At 37.5% G+C, this 24,327-nt stretch overlaps 1 protein-coding gene across 1 annotated transcript in view; it reads right to left on the reverse strand.

Annotated features, from left to right (window-relative positions):
* GUCY1A2 (guanylate cyclase 1 soluble subunit alpha 2) overlaps nucleotides 1-24,327 on the reverse strand; it is a 124,115-nt gene that overhangs the window by 2,645 nt on the left and 97,143 nt on the right. The window contains exon 7 of the mRNA XM_029960893.1: nucleotides 9,638-9,792. Coding sequence (XP_029816753.1) covers nucleotides 9,638-9,792 — 155 coding nt within the window. The remainder of the gene's footprint in view (nucleotides 1-9,637; nucleotides 9,793-24,327) is intronic.

A 24,327-nucleotide genomic window follows, 5' to 3' on the forward strand; every position in this document is an offset into this window, starting at 1 on the left:
AGGAAGCTGAACATGAGCCAGCAGTGTGCCCAGGTGGCCAAGAAGGCCAATGGCATCCTGGCCTGGATCAGGAATGGTGTGACCAGCAGGACCAGGGAAGTGATTCTTTCCCAGTACTCAGTGCTGGTGAGGCCACACCTGGAGTGCTGTGTCCAGTTCTGGGCCCTTCAGTTCAGGAAGGATATTGAGGTGCTGGAGCAGGTCCAGAAAACAATGAGGCTGGTGAAGGGACTGGAGCACAAGTCCTATGAGGAGAGGCTGAGGAAGCCGGGGTTGTTTAGCCTGGAGAAGAGGAGGCTCAGGGGAGACCTCATCACTCTCTACAACTCCCTGAAAGGAGGTTATAGCCAGATGGGTGTCAGTCTCTTCTCCCAGGCAGCTACCAGTAAGACAAGAGGGCACGATCTTAGGTTCTGCCAGGGGAGGTTTAGGTTGGATATTAGGAAGAAATTTTTTATAGAGAGAGTAATCAGACATTGGAATGGGCTGCCCAGTGAGGTGGTGGATATTTGCCGTCCCTGGAGGTTTTTAAGATGAGACTGGATGTGGCACTTAGTGCCATGGTCTAGTAACCACAGCGGTGTTGCATCAAGGGTTGGACTTGATGATCTCAGAGGTCTTTTCCAACCCGGTTGATTCTATGATTCTGTGATTCTGCTATTTGTCATCTTCTCCATAGTGGAGAAATCTCTGTCTGGCTAGATCTGAAAATTTAGGGCTTCTTTATCAAGTATCTTCCCTAAAACTAGCTTGCAAAATAAAGAAAATAACTCTATACATTTTGTTTCCAGTAAATTAAGTTAGTGGTAGTCAATCCCTTCCTGCGTTGAAAAGAGCAGTTTCGAGACAGAGGTAAATTCTGAGTACAGTTGGATATATGAAAGCATTCTTCCTCTTTTCCTCTCTCAAGATATTTATTCTTTCTCTCAATCAAACTGAAGGTCAAAAACATCATTGGGAAGGACTTTATTAATTTTGGTGAATTTTGTAATAGGTGGTTTATTTAGTGTGTGTTAAAGTTGATTTCTGGGAAGTAAATGAATGAATAAATCCTGTTCCAGAAGAATTTTCCAGGATTCTCAGCACATATAATGGCACTTCCGTTATTGAGTACTTTTCACGGGTCTTGGTTGAGACAATCTGTGTGAGGTCATTGAAATACAAAGGCATTTTCTTTCCAGCTTTTAAATAATCACTTGGTTATAAATCCAACAATGGTTTTGCCTTTGAACTTCTGTGGCGGTCTTTGTTAGCATGTGGTTTGAAGGTCATAATTTATTTTCCAGATTGTCAATTTTATGATCAAAATAATGTAATCTTTTCTAAATTACACAAATGTTTGCAGAAGCCCCTACAGAGGCTTCTCTCTTTTCATCTCTTCCAAACTACAGGCTTAATACACTGAAACAACTCTTCACTGCTTCCCAAACTCTATTTCTGCACACAACGGCTGAAATCTTAGAACTTTCTGAGCTAAATCTGTAAGCTTTCACTGCAGTCACTCTTCTTCAAACTGACTATTCACTGTAGAGCATCTGGCCTTGCTAAAAATCAATCGTTTCCTTCTCAGAGCCTAACATTATCTAATTTTAATGACAGTTACACAAGTCCAAAACTGTAATATATATATATTCATTGATTCAGGTTAGGGTTGGCACTGAGATTAATTGATATTTTACACAGTTTTCCTCATAGAACAAAAGTGCGTGATATTTATTATTAATCTTATTTTCATTTGTTTGCTGAATTGTAATTTGGTTACAATGAAATGCTCAAGGACTAATGGATGACTAACCATTTAGTCCTTTCAAGATTACTCCACTACCGTAGTTTGTGATAGACTCCACATCCCTATATTAGATGCACTGCTCAATTCAGCCTTTCACCCTCAGAAATTCTCTAGTTGACCTTTATTGGAATAACATTTCAGCTCTCAAGCAAGCACGGCATAAAACCTTCTTTACCAAATGCTAATGGAAGCTACTTATGATCACATTCTATCCTAAAAACTTGAGTTTATACTTCTTTAAAAAAAATGACATTTCTGATTCATGGAATAATGCTATTAGAAAGATTTTAATCATGATAAAAATGGTTTCTTGTTAGCATTCACTTAAAGAACAGGTTCTTAAAATTCCTTAAATACGTTGGTCCTGAAACTTGGTTTCCCAGTCTAAGAATGAGATCATGGTTCAGAAATTGCCTCTGATTTCTTACAGCTTTGTGTATACACCAAAGAAACAAGTTATCTGCATATTCTCCATTCATAGCAATGAGAACATTTTTCTGCAGGAATCTTCTCTCATATTTAGGGCACTCTTGATGTTAAAAAGAAAATAGTAGCAGCTGACAGCCATAGCCATTTCTAAGTTTCCTGTCTTCCTTTTCATGGGTACAAAGAACTCCAAAAGATACTTCTGCCAAGCAGCTGAATGAATAATGCACATCCTCAGTGAGGACAAGGCCCAGCCACAGAGTGGGGGCCTTGGCTGGACACCAGGTGACCACCAAGTCACATTATTCCATGCAACCATTTTTACACTTTCCCTCTGGCTCAAGGGAAGATCCAGAGTAAAACCTGGTCTGGAACATCTCCTGGGTGATGGCACCCAGTTCTGGTTGGTTTCCTCACCTTGTGGACCATTCTCAGAGCACTTTTTTTGTGACGAAGATGGACTGCCTGTTGTGAAAGTCTTAAAGCACAGTCTACCCTAAGTGCACAGTCTTATCCTTCACCTTCAAGAAATTATGTTCCAGCTTAAACTCTACCAAAAATGTCCCCAGACTGTCCCATATTCACTCAAGTGGTTGGATATACAATTTACAATTCAGTGAGGGTCAGGGTACTCAAGCATTCCTATAAATTGTCTGAAAGGTTTGCTCTCAGCTTATCTTCTTTGTTGATGATTCACGGGAGGAAGAATTTCTTAAACACTGATTTCCAGCTGATTAACTTTGACTTTATCCTCTCCTAACCTGATATCTTCTAAAACTGTCTAAATCCTTGTTCTATCCCTTCCTTGGTGGAAGTGCTATTGCTTTCAGACAAAAAGAGTATCTGAGAATTACCCCTTTTTAAATTTATTTTCAATTCCTCAATTTTAAAAAGGTCAGAAGGTCTGTGTGAGAATGGGATCATACTTAGTAGGAACCTTGAAGAAGTTTTTAAAAGTTGTAGCTCTTTTTTTTCATAGAAAAAATCACAGGGTAATATTTCAAAATATTTTGGCAAGAAAAAGTCTCATCTTCATCAGTGAGTTCCTATATTCAGAAAACTACAGAATCATAGAATATACTGAGTTGGAAGGGACCCACAAGGATCATCAAGTCCAACTCCTGGCCCTGTGCAGGACACCCCAAGAGTCACACCATGTGCCATAGACTGTCATCCAAATGCTTCTTGAACTCTGTCAGGCTTGGTGCTGTGACCACTTCCCTGGGGAGCTTCTTCCAGCACCCAGTCACGCTCCAGGTGAAGAACCTTTCCCTAATTCTAACCTAAGCCTCACCTGACACAACCCTCGGGTCCTGTCACTGTTCACCAGAGAGAAGAGATCAGTGTCTGCCCCTCCTCTTCCACTCACGAGGAAGTGGTAGTCTCCTCTCAGTCTCCTCTTCTCCAGGTAGAACAGCCTCAGCCACTCCTCATAAAGCTTCCCCTCCAGATCCTTCACAATCCTCGTATCCCTCCTTTGGACACTTTCTAATGGCTTAATGTCTTTTATACGGTGGTTCCCAAAACTGCACACAATATTCAAGGTGAGGCTGCACCAGGGCAGAGCAGAGCAGGACAATCCCCTCCCTTGACTGGCTGGCGATACTTTGCCTGATGCTTTCCAGGACGTGGTTGGCCCTCCTGGCTGCCAGGGCACTGCTCACTCCTATTCAACTTGCCATCCATCAGGAATCCCATAGCCCTTTCCGTGGTATTGCCTTCCAGCCTCTCATTCCCTAGTCTATACCCACAAGTAGGATTGTCCTGTCCCTGATACAGAATTGCTATTGTAATGCCAAAAATCAGTGCACTTGGTTTTAAACTTTGGTGAGTTTGAATTTCTCCCTCAGTTTCTATGCATGCTAGAAAGACCAGGAGACTAGAAAAAAACCCCTAACTATGTCTCTGTCTAAGTAATTGCACATTGTATTTGTTACTTTTTTAGCTACGGAAGTTTATGTATTGGTGTTATCAAAGACTAGCCATGGTTTTTAATGGAACATATTGTATACTCCATGTAGCTCAGCATGGTGAGTGTCTGTCTCTGATCTTTAATACTTTTGTTTCTCACCCACCTAAGCAGAAAGAATACTGGGTCTCTGCCTTCTGTTTGGGACATTAGAGAAAAAGGCTCAGTGCACAGGATTGCGCCATCACTAGGAAAAGGCCTCAGGCTTTGCATTGATGTAACAGTGTTGGCCTCAGGACTTGCCTGGATTTGTCTAGGCTTGAGCTTTTTGTAGTTTTAGCAGTTGTGTACCTGTCAGATGACTATTGCCTTAACATGTTTTAGCTTTACATTAGCTGAGTGAAACTGCGGTGTAACATACACTGTTAACTAATGAACAGTGATCTCACACACAGATTATTCTGTGTGGAGTGAATTGCCTATGGACCTTGAATAAAAATACAAGCACAAGCATGGCTGAGCAGCAGAGGCCCCAGGACCATAATCACACCCACTACGGGGGAGTGCAGCCTCATGGAAGCAGATGACACTGGGAACAGAAACCCAAGAATAAACCAGCACATTTTGTCTACACTTTTAATACTGTAATTAGACTAACAATAATTTTTTCTGTCCATGTATAAGGTGTGTACCAGTTCTGTCCATAACTAAATTGTCTTCCCCTCAACATTTCTTGAAAGCATACACAGTTAACTGAACAACATAAAAACAGTTTTTTAAAGAATGCTCCAAAATAATCTGAAAAGACTGAATCTGAATCAGAGTCTGTATAGATCAAATTTGAACAATATTTCTAAAATAAATAAAACACACTACAGCAAAGGAAACTATGCACTGCCTTCCTAGAGAGCAAACCCATTGGTTTGTCCATACGAGGCAGAAAAATATAGATGTAGATATAGATATAACCTGTAGGAAAAGTATTATATATATAGACATAAGCTGTAAGAAAAAGAATATGATTAGAAAAAATCTATAAGGAGTTTATAGAATTACTTCTCTAATTACCTAAAACTTCTTTCATACAACTTTCTGTGAAATAACTATTAAAAACATATAAATTCTGCAGGGTTTAATCAATTTTAAAGGCTGAGAAGTAATTTAGGCAAGTGAACACACAGTGACCTCACCCAGCTGAATAGGGAGGTACACTTGGGTTGCTCTCTCTCCTAAATCAAGATAAAGATATGGGATGCAGGCTGTTCAACTTTGCCTAAGCTCAGATCCCAGATGTATCACCCAGCATATGATAATGGAAAGTATCTGTATGCAACACTTAATTTCAGAAGCACATTCTCCACAAGGGAAATGCATGATGGAAAAGACCAGAGGTAGAAAGATCAGGAAGAAAAATAATTTCTTTTTAAACTTGATAAATAGCAACAATTGTGTTTACCTGCTTTTCATAACTGCTTTAGAAATCTCAAGACATTACATTGCAACACAACTAGAAAAAAAAATGAATGTTGGTATATTATATTAATATCCCATAAAAATAATTATTCAAGACTGAAACAAATAATTAAAAAATATTTAATCTCTCTTCTGTGCTCAATAGTTTTATAAATCTTATTGTGCTTCCTTCCTGAATATGGAAAATAGGGTAATTCTATTCAATTCAGGATAAAGTGGATGAATTAAATAAACCCTCAGCTGATTCTTTTCCTATTCCTTCCTGTCCACATGTTTAAACAGAGACCAGTTTGAGATCTTCTACTTCCTCTCCAGCTTCCACATGTTCCACTGGAAGTTTTACCAGTGCTGTTTCAGTGATTTCATTTCACAGTGCTCAGTGATTCAAAGCAAACAGGGCTCTGTGATCCTTCTGTCAAAAGACCTGTCTGAGTTTAGAGAACAAGGTATTTCAAACAGAAGTGAGGTTTCAGATTCAATAGATTCTAAGTCCGCCTTTTTAAAAGGTGCTGTTTCACATATTGCAGAGCTCTGCCCAGGCAGGTGTAACTGGAGTGAGGCTGCCCCAGGTTCAGTGTTGCTGCTAGGCAACAAATATCACATCTTGTATTTATAATTTTAGACTATGATTCTTACTTAGGCAGATTACAGGCTTGCAGAGAAGTGTCTGAAATCAATAATAGGTATTCCGAAGTGTGATTATTATTTGAATGCTAATGACGCTTTATGATGCATAAACTTTACTGTAAAACAAAAGCTGACAAGTATTGGACAAGTTTCTAGTATCTGCATACTTTATAAGCACAAAACTTGTATGCCAGTAGTTTCATTTAATCGAAAATTCTACTATTTTCATACTGATTGCAGAATTATGTACTGTGGAAAACATTGCTTCCTAGATAATAGAAATATTAACTGAGTACACAGCAGCATAGTATAATAAATATAAGCATTTAATAGAATACAAAGTCAAATATAAAGGCATTTCAGTTTGTGATGAATCACTTTATTTGTGTACAGTGTACTCATGTAAATTATATTCAAGAAAAGTAATATAAAGATGTATCAGATCACTACTTGTTTATTTGGACAATACCAGGATATTACGTTCAAACCTCCTAGATCACTTTCGGCAGCTCCGAATAATTCTGCTCCTTAGAGTATTTTGTAATTGCAGTCTCTCCTGGCTGCTGTGTCAGCAGTGTCATTTTTTTACTTCTTCCCTGTCTGTTTTCAAGCTTTCAACCATGCCTGAAGGTATGGTTTGAAATAGCCCTTTCAAGTTGCCACATGCACATTCATTTTATCTTCTCATGTAATCCCTGAAGCCTGTAATATAAAATTGCTCCTAGCCTGATCATCACTACTTTTAGCCATTTACCTTGAACGATAACTGCCTCTTATTCAAACACATTTTTTGGCATTTTTTCTTCCTTTACCTGTAATCATGTGTTTAGTTTATTGTTTGCACTTAAAGTTCTCTGAATCAAGCACTGACTTTGTTCAGCACATAACAGCAGATTGTTTCCAGAGTACAAAAAATGCAGATAAATACCAATAATTCCATATTTTGCTGTGTTTTGTTTTGCAATTTTATGTTACAGCATTATTACAATGCCAATTACTTTTCTATTGTCTTCTCTTTTAGAAGCGACAGTCTAAATTTGTAACTTTCTGGAAGATAAGCATAGACATAATAGTCATATGAGGTGAAAATTTGGCCATCATGAAACAAATGGTCATATTCCTACTGGATTTCTAGGATTAAAGGGAAGTGAAAAAAACCCATAGCCCTTTTTTTGACACAACCTGGAAGAAACACAAGGTGAGAAAATCTGACTCATATTATGCTATCTAAGACCTAGTAAGAATGCTCTCCAAACCCAGGTTACCCACATTTGACTTGCTATGGTACAGTATGACCAATGGTAGCCAGGTAGAGGTGACAGAATCCATCTTCTCTGTGCTACAATGCACTAGGAGTCAGATAAAGGGCAGCATAAAAGCACAGATTTCTAAAAAACTCCATATAGAAGCCCACAAACTAGATTTCAGAACAAATTTTTTATGTGATGAAAAAAAAAAAGCAACCATGGAGTCATAGAATAGTTTGGGTTGGAAGGGACCTTTAAAGGCCATCTAGTCCAATGCCCCAGCAATGAGCTGGGACATCAACTAGATCAGGTTGCTCAACAGTGACCACAAATCTGTGTGTCACAGAGGAGGTGCCATATCACTCATAACCAAACTCTACAGAACTGGCATTCGTACACTGAAAGTGACTCTGGTTCCAGCATGAAAAAAGGGAGTTTTGTGATCGTTAGTTCCCCAAATGTACATTTGTTATATTTCCACAAAACTGCCTAACTCACCAATTTCTTCTCTCAGGGACAGAAATATGAGCAAGCAACACCCATAGCCTTGAGTGAAATCACCCCCCTGAACCACATTTGTGAAGTACTACGATCTCTTCTGAAAAAGTATGCACTGCACTTTCAGAATAACTTGAAGACCACCTCAGGTTGGAGAACATTCCTTTTTAAGAACTGATCCTGTTCAAGGAAAGTTCAGGTCCCTGTCATAGGGCCTTGGTTGCTTTTTGCCAGAACACATACCTTCATTTGCGTAAAATTAACACCAAAGGCCCTGCTACTTTGTAACTTTTATAACCGGCACCCACCTGGTGAACAATCTCATGCTGATTATTCAAACAATGTTTTACAGGGTTTCTCCTATCCCACAGGGGAAGACCAGAACCAAAAGCAGTAGAACGCTATCTGAAAGGTCCCAAGGACAATTTCTTTTCAAATGACACCAAGTTGCAAACAGAAATTTCCTCTATATTTATTGAATTTATTTTTATTTAAATGAAAACATTTTCTATAAACAATAGTAGATTGGGTCTTTCTCTTGCATGTTACCAGACAACTCTATCAATCTATGTCTGTTCACTTTATGATAGAAAGCCTATTCAGTTATTCTGCCTCTTGTTCAATTTGCTACACTTGCTCCATTCTCAAAATCTGATCTCAAGTGAATGGGATCTTCAGAAGAATGCCATTTTATGCACTAGTTTTATTACTTTTAACTTTAGTTTCTGACTGATTCATATTTTAGCACACTAGACACTTCAATTCTGGAGGAAGAAATCCCATTTGAAATTTTTATTTACGTAGATAAGTATAGGAAAAAATTGATATTCAAAGTTCTGAATAGGAAAAAAACTAAAGAAAAGCAATATTGTTTCAACAACTGTATACAGATTTACCACACAGTTTCAAAACCTGAGCAAAACCTTACTTCAGAAAATTACTTTGGATATAAAACACTGAAAAAGAGCAAGATTGAGATCTCCTGCCAAAAAAAAGTGAGTACATCAGCTGTAGTCCAATCAGTAGAAACTCTAATAATCAAACTGTCAAATTTGAACAATAAGGAACACTTTATTTTAGGAGCTGTTCCTCATAACCAGATTTAATCAAGCCTTCTCTCTATTTGCATAATTTTTTCAAAGAAATAGGGATAATGCTTTACCATTTTCAATCTTTTTTCCTACGTTAAGAATATGTCTCTATAAAGTACTAAATAGGAAATTTTGTCTTCAAGAAAGCATAAAAATTCTTTGAAAGCTTGGCCTTACTGGCAAAATTAGAGACTTTCTTCAGAGCCAATGGGAATATCCTTACTTTCATGAACTGTGTTTAGTGGGTGGAACTCAAATCCTTAGCCAAAAGCTGTAATAGTGCACAAAACTATCATGCTTTGGGAAATATCTCCCACTTTTTCTGTTACATGCTATTTTAGGCAGAAATGGCTAGCTGTTCTGTTGTGCCTCCTTGTCTCCTCTGCCTGACTTCTCTGCACGTTCTGATGCAAACCTGCAAAAGAAAGACGAACATCCCCATGTAACACCTCTTTCCAGTTGTCCTGGTGCCTTGATGACTTTCTGTTGAAGTTCATGTGTTGAGGACACAGCATGTAACAAGATCAAACTCAAAACAGGTTGAAAGACAGATTATGAAAAGGCTAAGAGGACTTACTGGTACGTGGTGGGACTGACATTGATGCGGCGTGGGTGACTTCCTGACTCGAACTTGCTTGCAAGGGTGACATTGTTCCCAAAGAGGCAATAGCGTGGCATTCTTACGCCAACAACACCGGCCAGCACTGAACCTGAGTGAATGCCTATCCTCATCTGGAAAAAACAGGAGATCCATGTCAGTCTGCTTCTCCTGTACCGCCCACAGTTATGTCATTAGCACTTATTTATAAGCCAGTAACAGTAACGCTTAAAATTAATAATAAACCAAAGAAGAAAGAGTGAAGTGGAAGAAAACAGATTCTTCTATTCCTCTACCTTAAATCAGATGCAGTTAAAAGAAAAAAGAACGAAAACATGGTTATCTTTTTACTAAAATTATTTTCTTCTGTGCGCATTTGCTGGAGACTATGACAGCCAAAACAGGAATCGTGAACAGAACAGGATGGGATCATCCAGAGTTACTGCAATATCAGACATCTAATTACACAAATAAAACATTACTGAGGGTTATTTTCACCACCACTTCTAACACAGGCTTTAAAGTAAGACCCAATTTTTCTCAAACTGGCAGAAAGAGTAGTAAAATGGAGTGAACGAATAAGGTACTTTTATCTTCGTATTTTTCTTCCAAACTCTTCAAGGTCTAAGGTCTTTCTCACTTCATCAGACAGATATTGCAATGGTGAGAATGCTAAAGATTGAGGCATCGATGATTTTTAAAGTAATTGTATCCTCCTCAAAATAAGAAGGAATAAATCCCCAGCAAACTAAAAACCCCCGTGTGATTATTCTAGTAATCATCCCCTGCAACTGTCTGAGATATGGTAATTACATTGATCTGTAAAGCCCAGAGTCACCATCCAAGTTTCTTTCAGAGTGAATAAACAGAGATTTATTCTGCATCCATTTTAGCTACCAATTGTGTTTGCTAAGAAAATATTTTTTACAGATAGAAGGGTCTTTTTCTCTTGTTAACTTTATAATGTTAAAAAAATGAAAAGAAGATATTTCTATCTTCTGAGGATACTCTTGCTCACAGCAACTGGATTGCTGTAAAACACATAATGTGAAGAAAATAAATAACAGCTACTAAAACAGAGAGTCTGATGGGGTATGAATTAGTTACCCCTTTTTAATGTGAACAAAATACCAGCATTTTATAACATTGGTGTTAGTGAAGTTCTACGAACATGTAGGACCCCACATTATTTCACTATGTTTCTTCCCATGTGGCCAAGACTTTTACCATACAGCTAAGCATTTTTAATTTTGTTCCTCTCTTATATGTCACAGACAATGGATATACAATTATATCTGCTATACACTAAGCTAATAATATCTCTATACACTAAGCCCATGCATAAACTAAGAACGTGTTCTGCATTCAATGTGATACTACTTACAACATTCTCACAGGCAACATAAAACCTTCAATCTTCATCATAATGTTGTTAATTACAGACTAGGTTGTTCGGTGGGGTTTTTTTCCTTCTTTTTCTTTCTATCTTCCCTTTTTTTTTTTTTTTAAGGCTGTGAATAAGCAGCATTTGATTTAACTGAACTTTCAAACCTTTACTATGGTAAATGAGCAAACAGCCCTTCTCAATATATGTGAGGTCAGTACTTGCCCTCATGTGGTGGGGGAAAAAAAAGTTTTCCCCCTGGAATTAAAAAACATAGTAACCCCTGAGGGGGTGGTGTCCCTTGGGGTTGAGCCAATGAGTGCTCCTGCAAAATATAAACATATCACAAGCAGACCAGAAAAGAAGGATGTTGTAGTTGTTGGAGAGAGGTGGCCATGTTGTAAGGCCATGAGGAGAAGGGGCCCGGAGCCCGGTTGGGGGGCTGCAGGAGCTTGGAACAGTGTTAGACTGGGCCAAGTATTTGTAGCTAGAAAGCTGAAGGAGTTTTTCTCCACTGTGAGTGGGCAGCAGGAGATACTGAAAAGCGGCGGCAGAGCAAGCAGTGAACGGAGAGACCGTGGCAGAGAGCCAGAAAGAGATAAGATGCAGCAGAGATGGCCTGTGGCCAAGCAGGAAGACACAGAGATCTCTAACAGAGAGAAACAGAGCAGGACTGAGCTCTAAAGAGAGAGAGAATTTGGGGTAAAAACTGAAACAAACCCCCCAAACCCCTCTGAGACCTCCTAGAGAGGAGGAGGAGATGGACTCCTATTTGAGAGGAGTCTTGGAGTGCAGCATGCACCAGAGAGAGGAGTTAAGAAGCTCAAGACGTCGCAGAGCTGGACCGGGACGGCCAGACGGAATGCAGAGAGGGTGACCTTGTCCCCCCCTGCTGCTGCTGCTGCCAAGCTGACAGTTATGAGACAGAGCACCGGAGCTCTGGTAGAACTCTTGAGGCAAAGGTTTTTCAACTGAAAGCTGTCTGAGACGTTCTGACCCAGGGGTGAATCCCCTGAGGAAAGGGACTGTCACGAAGACCCCCGCACTTCGTGATATGATGTGGTGAGGCGAACCTTTGTCCTGGTTACCGCAGTCCACGGAAGAGAGAGAGACCTTTGATTGGAGCCAAAGGGCTGAGAGGGGGAGAGGAGACCTCTTGTGTGTACTGGAAAGAGATCCAGCTACAACAATCCAACCACAGCTGCTGCATGGAAGAGAGGCTGCTGCCCTGAGAGTGGAAAGGATCTTTCCTTTTCCCTTCTGGACTTTTATTGGAGGGAGAAGAGGTTGATCCATTGTAAATACTGATTTATGATAGGAGAGATAGTTAAGATTATGTATATGATGTATTGTAATATTTATTTGTACAGCGATTGTAATATAATTCCCTTTCCCCCATATTGAGTCTTGTGTAGTGTCTGGAAAACCTGTCTCACATTGGGTTGAGATGTAGGAGGGGGGCTTGAACTCAAGAATTAAATTTTAGGGGTCTCAAACCAGGACACCTCAGCAGAAAGTCTTGCTCACATAACACAAGTATGCTCTCAACTTTCAATAAATAATAAAGAACCTGTTTACAATGCCTTTTTCCTGTGAGATGGCAGACAGATTAGTTATTTTGCACACAATTTTAAGAACAGAGCTAATACCTATTTGTTCCACTGCTACTCTGCACATTTATTTAAAAATCACAAATAAACCACTTGCTGTGACTTCTTCTAGGGCACACTCAAACACATGTGAAGGCCATATTAAAACTATGAAAAAGTACTAGGTTTGTTTTAGTATACATTAGAGTGGAAAGAAAATTGGACAGCAAAACATGTACTAAAAAATAAAATTTACTTTTGCAGTATATGCGGTGAAAGCTAAAGTTGGTTTTGGTTGTTTTTTTTACTTTCATTCTCAAAGTGTTTCCCTTTACATGGCCACTTAGTTTTTTATCGTTCAGTGCTTCAGTGACAGAGGACTTCCAAAGGGTTTCCAAGTCCATCAGGATTTTCAAATTCTCAGTAGCAAAACTTTAGTCACTCTTGAAGAACACAAACCCTACTCACACAGTAAATACTTCCAAGATCTTTTCTCATGATTGTTTCAAAAAGACACTGGGAAAATAAATGGCCTTTGTGGTTATCACTTTTCTGCTCTGAAAGTGCCAAGGAAACCAGATATTACACAATCAGACTTGCTGAAAAAAATTCAAACTGATACATCACTCAATATAAAACATTTTCCTTTGCAAAGTTAGGTAAATGAAGCTAAACCTATGCCAACTTTCATGGAAAAACTGCGTCGGGGAACACAAATACATGGACATTCAAAATTTCCCTCAGGAATACCCAGGTTAGATCTTCTGTGAACTGCTTGAATTTCAGAAGGGATGAGAAAAAGAAAGGAAACAGCTTTTTATGTAATATAATGTGTTTCTAAAGAGATTTTAAAAACTCTTGGTTTGAGTGAGTACATAACATTTTGTCTTCTATAGTATCTTCAGAGATTTTTAAAAAACATGTTCGTACAATAAAGAAGGTAGATATTCTCACAAACACAGGTTAAACTACACAGAGCAACTGATGAGAGTGCCAGAACCTGACGTTTTCATTGGGTGCAAGACAGTTCACATACATTTTCTCATCAAACCATAGAGATAACTGCCTGATACAAGACAAAATTACACCAAGAGTGGCTTAAAATAAAACTCCACTTCTGCTTCATTATATGGTTCTCTATAAGAAAAGAGCCTGCAACACTGATGCTACTGCTGTGAAGTATTCTTTATACTGAGAATAACCATTATATTGGTCATATACTACTTTTTAGCAAAATATGTTTTCATAAAATTTTCTTTTCCAGGTTTGATTTTGTCTGCAGATGCATTGTTCTGTCTTTTTCCTCATTGAGTTGATAAGTGTTGTGTTAACAGTTTAAGGCTCTTTTTTACAAAGGAAGAAAATGTGCGATCAAACTATTAGCAACAAGACACTTATTGAGGCACATCAGCCTTTCACATTACCTTTGTAGGAAAAGAAAATCTGCCTGGAGTATATAACTTACAACAATAATAACAGTTATACGTGTATAGTTATAGATCCCAAGCAATATCGAACATGCAGCCCTTACCAGTGCTTTCCCAGGACATTTACCATTAAAGATTAGTAATAGCATATTTAGGTGACAACACCAGGATGCATTATTTGTCTGTAATAACTTTATTCCTTTTAATGTATGTGTAGTATACATTTTATATATATATATATAAATTATGTTATACTTAAATTGAGCATTTTTAATAAAATTCATGCTTTTCATTTGTACCAACTGCTCCTTTATATGTCGCTAATTATTGAGCTAGTGATAAAAGGATTTGGCTAATGATAAAAAGGCAGCATGTAACTGAAATTGAAAGTTCAGAGGCATTATGCATACAAATAGAAATACAGCTCTTTGGAAACTATCACAAAGAGAAGACAACCATGAATAAAAACAACCAGTAAGTAACAGTCCCCCAACAGTTAAGGAACAGTGAAGTGACAAGGCAAAAGATATTTCTAGAACAGAATACTGGAAGGCACAATGGTGAATGAAACATGAACAGGTGTGAAAAAGAGCAAGACACCTGTGAGAGATCTTTTAGATAAAGAGGAACAACTTGAATTGGGTGTGTTGGAAAGATTTAGAATGAAAAATGAGAAAAAAAGATTAACAAATCTGACCTTTGCAAGAACTGTGGTAATAGTGAGGTGGAGAAAAGCTGATATGTCAGAGTCACAAAAGAAAAGCAAAGTGCATTGATCAGCGTAGGATGGGAGGAAACACATAGCTATGTGGAAAGCAAAAGAACCTACCAAAACTTGTAAGGAAGAAGTAGCAGTATTTGGATATTGCTTACAGGATAAGGCACAGAGAGCAGAAATGACTAATACCTGAGTGACAGCAAGGATAGTGGTTTTGTTTAACAGTGATAAAGAACCATGGAATCACACAGAATGACAGATCTGCTGAGTTGGAAGGGACCCACTAGCATCACTGAGTCCAACTCTTAGCCCTGCACAGGACTATCATCAAGAGTCACATCATGTGCCTGAGAGTATCATCCAACACTTCTTGAACTCTGTTAGGCTTAGTGCTGTGACCACTTCCCTGGGGAGCCTAAAAGATAAGGAGCACTAAAACTATGGCCATCATCTAACAGGGAAATGAGCCAGCAGTGGTATCAATGAGAGCTGATAGTCCAGACTAGACTGTGAGAGAAAAGTCAACAAACAGGAACAGAGATGAACAACACAAAAATATTTGTTCTTTTTCTGAACTGAACATTCTGTTCCTGTTTTTTTTCTGATATACTGAATCTTAGAAGAGTTGTATGTTACCCCTTTACACCTCCTCATTGCCAAATAATGATTTTCCTCTTTTATATCTAAAAAAGCTGGGATTTTTGTTTTGTTTAGCTTTGGGTTTTTTTTATCTGATACACCATTTCAATTACTTTCAATAACCTGAATGCCTTCTTAGGCACCACAGTGAAAACTGCACTCTTCCATCACTGTTCCAAGTTAGATGAGAGTAAATGCCACACTGAAAATTTGCAGTCCATCTACACTCACTTTACGGTTAAGAGGCAAGAATATTTTAATAGCAGTAAAGGAAGACATTGGCATGCCTGAAGTAAATTTCCTAATTGCTTGTTTATTTCTTAATAGATTTTTCTGTTAATTAGTGCACTCACAATAAAAAATTTGAGGAATTTTCTTTATGTTTAAAGATCTTGAACTTTTTTGAATCCCTATCGAAAATGCATTCTCCTTCCCTCTCCTCATTTCCCCATATAATTTTCAAGGCAAAAATTAAAATGCAAGTGGAAAGACACCCTTCTACAATCTGATCAGTAGCACTTGTCTACTCAAGAACTTTTATAAAACCTCCTCAAATCTGAAAGTTTTTTACCAATATATGTCTGCATGTTGATAATCGATAGAAGACGTTAAAAACCTTACTTCCAGTCAGTCAAAACTGAGACATTGCATTACAAGACTTAAAAATACTTCCTTTATTAATTAGACCACAGAACAATGATTCAAGCTGTAATGATTCCTGAAAGGAAAATTAACTGGTTTTTTAATTATTCCTCAAGCTTCTTAAGTACACGGTGTTGTGTAAAAGTATCTGCAGTCTTTGTTAAGAGATTACAAATCTATTTTAAAAAGCGTGACCTGTGCCTAATTCAGAAGAAGAGAAAAAAGACTAGTAGGCAACAGCATGATGAATTGCATAAGGGTGTGACTGAAGAATGATTTCTGAGTTGAAAAGTCTCTTGTGGACAGCATTGAAAGGCAGAGTAGGAAAAAGAAGAGCTAGTGGGTACCTTTCTTTTTTGTCTGCCAGTGAAGAGTAATTGATATCAAAATATGTAAGCAGACTTTCCAATTCAAACCAAAGGTTAACATGTAAGCTGTCTTCTGATAAGCACAGGGCAAAAATACATGCTGATTTCCAAAATTCTCTCTCTGCAACCAGCAATTTTTAGTTCAGGGATTTCCTGAGCCAAAAGAAATTCTTTTTGTAAAGAAAAGGTGTTTGTTTTCACAGTTCCTCCTCAAATATGAACTATGATAACATTTCAGCACACATTGTTTCTTCCCACCACACACATGGACAGAAGGACCTTAATAAACAGTTCTCACACTCTGAAAAACATACTTCCATGCTAGAAAAAGAAGTCTCAGATTGCCTTACAGGTTAACTGCACCCAGAAGGACACAAAATCCATTTTCACAGAATTGTCTGCCTTACGCAGACACAGATGAAAGAGCAAGGGCAGGCTGGGAAGTAGGTGACACAGTCTGGAAAGCTGCCACAGGCAGAAGTGATCCCCCACTCCGCAAGCCTGGAGCTCTCCAAGCCTCAATAATGTGATGGACTGACAGCCGCTCAAGGCTTTGTGCTGAGCTGGTGGAAGAGCTGAGAGCTGGTGCAGGGCAGTAGCTGTATGAAAATAGTTCCAGGCACACGGATGTCCCAAGCCAGCAAAGCATTTAAGTACAATAGGAACCTGGATCAGGACTTCTGATGTCAGTTTTAATAATGTACATGGATATCTGTACAGTTGTATTTCTCAGAAAAAAGCACTCCTAACTTTCTACCCTAACATACTAAGTGATACTCTGTGTTTCAGTATATACCTTTCCCCTTCTGTCCTTGCAATGTCCTTTAGAAAGGAAAAAGTCACCTCTTCCAGTGTCTTACCTATTAGTCCATGATGCACTGCCAGATCCTTTCAAACCGAACGTGCCAAATTCTGTAAGATGTTTTCTGCTCTAGTATTTTCTAGCAGCTTCTACAACAGTGCTATCTCTAAATCTCAACATATGCCTTACACAGGGACATTTACTTGTGAAATATATTAATGTAAAATAGACTGTACATAGTTCAGAGGTCTAAAATCAGGGCCACACACTGGTGAGTCAATGTGCCTTTCTGCTCCTTCAAAGAACAGGACTGACAGCTATGTCCTGACATATGCTTTAGTGTGTGGGTTATCTGTATTCTTAGATAGATTTATAAATATCACAGTGTCTTTCTGGAAAGGGACATATGACGGTATAGCTCACTACAGAATTGTTGCCAAGGAACAGACCTGCTCAGAGAAAAATTTAGATCACTTGAATTTCAGAAGGTGTTCTATAGAACTAAACTACAGGATATATTTTCCCCCTATTTGAAAAACATTTGGAAAAATGAACATTTAACTGTTTTCTAATGAGAGTTTCCTAGATTCCTTACTCATATAATTATTCAACCCATCTGAAGCAAAAGACACAGCAAATTTTACAAGGACAATGAAAAATAAAATAATGAACTAATAAATATTGAATGCCTTGGGATCAATAAATCTATCTTAAACAGTTACTGGGTAAAGCAATCATGTGGTTTGTGTAAAAGACATACAATTAAATTATAACCAACGTGATGCACATTACATACGTCCCTGTACTACTGTCTTGGCATACAATCATTTCTACTGAATGTGGAAAAAGGAGCTATGAAGCATTTCATATCTACATAAAGAAGTTCTAGTCTTGAAGGATGAAATTCTTTTTCTCTTTCCCTTAAGTTCTTCCACTATGATCTAAGTTAGCCATGCTTCGAATAGTGGTTGAATTAGCTGACCTCCAGAGGTTCCTTTTATTTCATGATTCTATATTTCATACCCTATGATGAAAAATTACGCACCTGCGAGTCTTCATCATCAGTATGAGGTAAAATTAAATTACGTGAAAATCAAAAACAAAGACTCAGACTAGTTTCTGGGGCTCCTTAGTTCTAGCATCAAAGGAAAAGTTTATATTGGGGTAAAGTTTTTTGAGCCAAATTCTGTCATGGAGCACCATGTCAGTTCACTATGGTACTGTGCAGGGTCTAAGTTAGAAGAGGATTTGGGTCATCTGTAAGAAAACATCTGACCTGAACTTATTTACTGGGGGGTGTGGGTGTGGGTGTGAGTGTTACATGATGTCAATGAGAATATTTAGAGTTGCTAAAGAAGAATAAGACCTATATCTTTCCCCTAAATTCAAATGAAGAAACATTAAAGTTACTGTTCATAAGCTGCTTCTAACTCACCAATAAACCATTGCATTTCACTTCTGAGGGAGCATTTAATCAAAAACACTTTTTATTGTTTTCTTTAAATAGTAATTTCCACAGTAAGAATTTAATTACTATATGAACCCGTGTGTTCAGGCACTTAAAAAAGAGCTAATCATTCACACAAGCCCACATAGCAGTGGAGGATTTTTCCCAGCCTCCTCTCCACTGACACTCAAAAAAGAAAAAAAATCATCGGAAAGTTCTCTTTGATCCCTAGTGTAGGAGGACATCTTTGTCTCACAGTGCCATCATATGACACATACTGAATGGATTGGGTGATACTTTAACAAGGATAAATGACACATGCTCAAAATATTTGAAAGAACAAAAAAACTGTATTAAAAAAAAAATAAATTTGACCTAAGGGTTTTAACCTTAACAAACAAACTTTGATACTTTTACTTATTTAGTAATTTGAGGTAGATTTCACCTAATTTCAACCACCTAGAAGTTATCCAGCTCATTTAAGTTAGATTTCTAGACTCCTGCTAAACCAAGGAGGTAAATAACCTCAAGGCTGCAACTCTTCACATTCTAAAATTGGCAACTAAGAGAGGTTGAATCAATCATCCTGAAGCTGCCTAACTTTCCTGGTTGGACAGATAGGGACATTTAATGGTAAGTTCAGCTTGGACATCTTGTGCACAGACAGCTAAAGAAAGGTGAGATGAAGCCAACTCCCACACTGGTAAAGTTGACACATTTTCATCTTCTTTGCTTAAAACGAGCTACACTCCTGTGTGTAAATCGTCAGAGAAACAGGTGTTGATGGATAGGATCCCATCAGAAGATCACTCTGTTTGTAGAACTGCAGAAATTTCTTCATGTATCTTAACATAATGATCTTTAAATCTAGCCTGCAATCTTTTAAATTGTAAAATGAAATGACCTTTCAATGGAAAAGTCATGCTTCATCTTTTGATCATACTATGTGCTTTTATGCATAGATGAAAGTCAGGTTTTTCAGCTTTGGGAAGAGCTTGAAACTAATCAACAAGTATCTGCTACATAGCAGCTTTAAAATATAAACACTGACCTATAAGAATCTTACAGATTTACTACTAGAAGTAACCTTATCTAGCCTATGTACAATAACGATCAAGACTCTTCCCAAAGTTTCTACACTATCAATGAGACCTAAATTGCTGCCTATGCCATTTAAACATCTGTCACTTCAAGGTGTTTTAATACCTTTTGCACAAAGAGGAGATACATTTTAAGTGTGTAGTTTCTACTGGATCCCCCAGCTTCTCGCAATCAGCACCAAAGCAAACACAATCAACATTAAAAAATTATTGAATTACCTCCTCCATATAGACACTGTAGACATGACCAAAAAAAAAAAAAGAATCAATTGATGAGGTTTTGCATATATACCTGTTATTAGGTTGGGAAAAGTGGAGAGACTAGTTCCTTTAGCACCTCTCAATGTAACAAACAATATACCCAATTAAGTTGTTCAAAAAACAACTGGACATGGCAGTGAGGGCTATGGTCTAGTTGACAACGTAGTGATTGGTCAGGTTGGTTGGACTTGATCTCAGAGGTCTTTTCTAACCTAATAGATTCTGTATGATTCCGTGACTCTGTGATATAGACAAATACCAGAAACAAGTCAACATATGCCCTCTTTTGAAACAGAGTAAATCAAGGAATGACCACACGGAAAAATAAAAGGCTAAGAAAATCCCAAGCTATGCATAAAGAATGTTAAGTGTTACAGGTTATAATAGCTAAAAAATAGTTTGCTTCCTTGTGAAGACACTTAGAGCACTGCTACCACCATAGAGACTTGAATACTAGATGTGCAGCATGATCACTCTTCCTCATGCTCAGCTAAAGGATAAATTAGTTTGTAAAATATTGAAAGTTCCCACATGACAGCTGGGGCATACAGATGCTTTATACCATATATATTCCAATGTTTGAACAGCTCACTCTATTAGATCATGCTTAAACATCTCACTCTAAAATGGTAATGCTGATGTGTTCCTTTGCTAGTTCACCAGTTTTATTTTAAGAACTTCAATTTCTATGGACTGAATGCAAAACAATGCAAGACCTAGATCACAACAATGATTTTTGTAGAATTTACCCTATTCTTATGCCTGGAGCAAGTCTCCACAGCTGGCAGGTAACAATTAGCCTAAGAGGCAATGGCAATTGCATATGAAGAGAAAAGAGGCTCTGTGACTGCATGGATCCTATAAAAAGGAGTCTAACACTTCACCTTGGCTACAATTGGGAAAGTGTTTATTAAAACTCCTTATTGGCCTCTGTACTTCACCATCACAGAGCTTCAGATTTGTGCAGGGAAAATGAATTTCCTCCTCAGTGAATTCAAAACACACATTCACATAAAATAATTTTTTGAAGTCTTTCAGACAGGCAAGTCCACTGAGTTGAGAATAACTACTTCATACAACAAAGGGAATGAGCATGAAGTGAAAGGCTGTTGATTTTCACTGAACTGAGGATTTTAGCAAAGCATTTACAGTGTCTCCTGATTTCTGTATAGATGGTACTTCAGCAAGTCAATCAAACTTTCTCGACACAAAAAACCAAAACAAAACGAAACATAACAAAAGCTAGGATCAGAACTCAGATAGTATTCTGTACAGCTCTGTTACCTTCACTGAAAATCTAGGTCAAAAAAGAAATTTGTAAATAAAATGGTTAATGAAATCAATAAAAAAACCGCTCTGTAACTCTTTCAAAATGTAAGATTTTCTATTCCTAAATTTAAGATGCAAATCTACAAGCAATATCTGATTATTATTGAACGTCAGATGCACCATGAATGGAAATGAGGTACTATTTTACTGTTTGTTTCAATTGCTTCAGATAAAATTATCTGCTCAGCAATTTTAAGATGATGATTCAGGATAAGTTTAAATGTTCTAGAAATTCCATGACTAGAAAGATTTTGACCTTATTTTCAAAGCAATTAGCAAATGAAGGCCTGATGATGTCAACACTAGGACAAAATCCAAACAGAGACAAATTGCTCTCAGATGAAGGTGAATCACTCACAGGAAAAAAAGACTTTAATGTTCAGTCCAACAACTTTCCTTCATTCAGTGATCTCTCCCACTCTGTGTCACGCTAGTTCCCCTCTCAAAGACAGGCTGATAAAGAACAAAGCATGAGAACACATTTGGGTTTGGCCTGTGCATTCTGTTAAAAGTAGCAATCTTAAAGGGAATTACTATAATACATGTATTATGTACATTATGCATTTTGCAACTGCAAAAATTCAAGCATGCTAACATTCTTAGTCAAGATTATCTCTGCCCATCTTCACTAGTTTTTATCAACTAATTTATATTACTGTAATCCAAAAACATATAGACACAAATTAAAGCATATTTGTGCTATTGTTTGTGTGGGTGAGAAAGACCAAACAAAAAAAAAGAAAGAGACTTTAACTCTCAATTATCCTCGCATGTTCTTTTGAAAATTAAACACTAATTAAATAATTAAACACATCTAGTTTTGGATGCAGCAGCAGATGATAGTACGCCATATCTATAACTTCCTTGTTTGTCACTGCTGCCCAGCCAACCTTTAATGACACTAATTGCGCACATTTGGCAGCTGAAGGACACAGATGCCTAGCCATGGATTTTGCTTATCCAGCATTATAATTGCATGCTTTTTTCCTGATGGTGCTTTTGTCTGATTATGCTTTATTTGAAACTTTTCCAGTCAACTTCTTCACCCAAGAGTACAACCTTTGCTGACAAGAGCAAATGCATGCAAGATGTGTTATTTTGGAAAGAACCCCTTTATTTTCTGGTGCTTTGTTCTTTATCAGTGTGTCTCTGTGAGGGAGATGAGTGTGAAGATTAGATCATGACAAATTAATAATTTTTATTTGAATTTAACTTTAGTTGAAATTTGTGGGAAAATGAAATTAAGTAAATGAAATCTCATACTTGTATGTAATAAATAAAACTCAGCATAACTTATTTTTATTTACTGTGTTTGTTAATGATCTGCAATAAACAAGACACAATGGAAGTTAACCAAACAATTTGAATGCATCTAGAAATATATTCCAAACTAAAAATACGCAATTCAAGAGAGAAAATTGGAAAATTCTGAGTGAAGACCAAAATGACCTTGAGTTAACATGCAATCTGGTCACATAAAAAACGTAATCTGGGGCTATGAACATCATATGACAGTCATAGTTCCTTCCTACTATCTTCTAGTCAACCACACTGAGACTACTGTTAAAACCTAGATACTGTCAACAATCATGATTTCTGAGAAGATCAAGAATCTCTTCAGAAAGGATTTGTTTAGGGGGAAACTAAAAATCTGTACTCACATATTGATCAATGATTACTCAATAGGGAAAGCATGATGATAATCAAATATCTGCAAGGTGTTGACATCAAGAGGGAGATACGGCAGATGGGGACACAACTATAAATAATAAAATTTAAATGAAGACAGAGGTGAATATCCAGCTTACATAGGCCTAAATAGGCTATATTAATGGCAGTGACAGGCTCCCGAGGTAAGTGTGTTAAATTACATTATATAAGTCTTTTCATTATGGCACTAGCAAAACACTTGTAAACACATTGTAAGGATGTTGATAGGAAAATGGACAGGATGCATTAATGTATGTATGTCTTTTTTCACTCTAACATCATACTGCATTTAAGGACAAATAGTTAGAAAGTGGTGATACATTTGAGGGTTTCAAATGACTGCTGCAAAGTCTATTTTCCTGTCATCCTTAAGAATAGATGGGGTAGGAGAAAAATTTTTCATGTCCTGAAACCACTTACAGAAACAGAAATTTGAATTTCAGTTTTAAATTAAGTGTAACTCAGTTCACATGGTCTTTAGAATTTCACTAAAAGTAAAAAATTAAAGAGTACAGCGACTATGTTGAACCAATTTTACTTACAATAGAAGCTCAAATTTTTAACTTATTTTTCGTAATAATAACATGATGATCTATGTCAACAACATACTCTGCAGTATCAAGTACAGACCATGCATAGCAAATCAGTGCAATCTTGGCAGAAAATGTAGCAGGAATTTTTATAGAGTCATCTTTTAGGGATGGGACTATCAATTCTGTAAATACACTGCAACCATACCTAGTCATGTTATTTTGGCATTGGCCTGTTCCTCATCACAAATTATCACAGCTAAACTATCAAATCAAACCCTTTCATGGGAAATACTTTGGCAGCTGTACATTCAGCCTCCATGAGGGTGAGAAAAAGGATCACCTCACTAAAAGGCAGTAACCTCCACTGTATAACAAGGCTACATTCTACGGTGGTTTTAACTCAAAGATACAAAGCACTTTTGAAGCACATGCCCCACTTATCCCTATTTACTCTATAATGCTTCACTTTACAAAATGGCTTGGTCAGCATGAACTAGATCCCTGTCAGGGGAAATTAAAGCAGTAGCTGTTCTCAAAATGTACACCAAAAGTCAAGACAAACTCTTATGGGCATACTAGGGTGTAAACCGACATTTGATCTTTCAGATCCATAGAGTCATTTAGCATGAGGAACAAAATCATCCAAGTAAAAATCTCAAAACATATGAAGTATAGAAGCACAAATTCCATCAATCCACCGATCCTTTTCTGTTGCACTGA

Source organism: Manacus vitellinus, unplaced genomic scaffold, assembly GCF_001715985.3.
Source record: "Manacus vitellinus isolate BGI_N305 unplaced genomic scaffold, ASM171598v3 scaffold_2_pilon, whole genome shotgun sequence".
Taxonomy (NCBI): domain Eukaryota; kingdom Metazoa; phylum Chordata; class Aves; order Passeriformes; family Pipridae; genus Manacus; species Manacus vitellinus.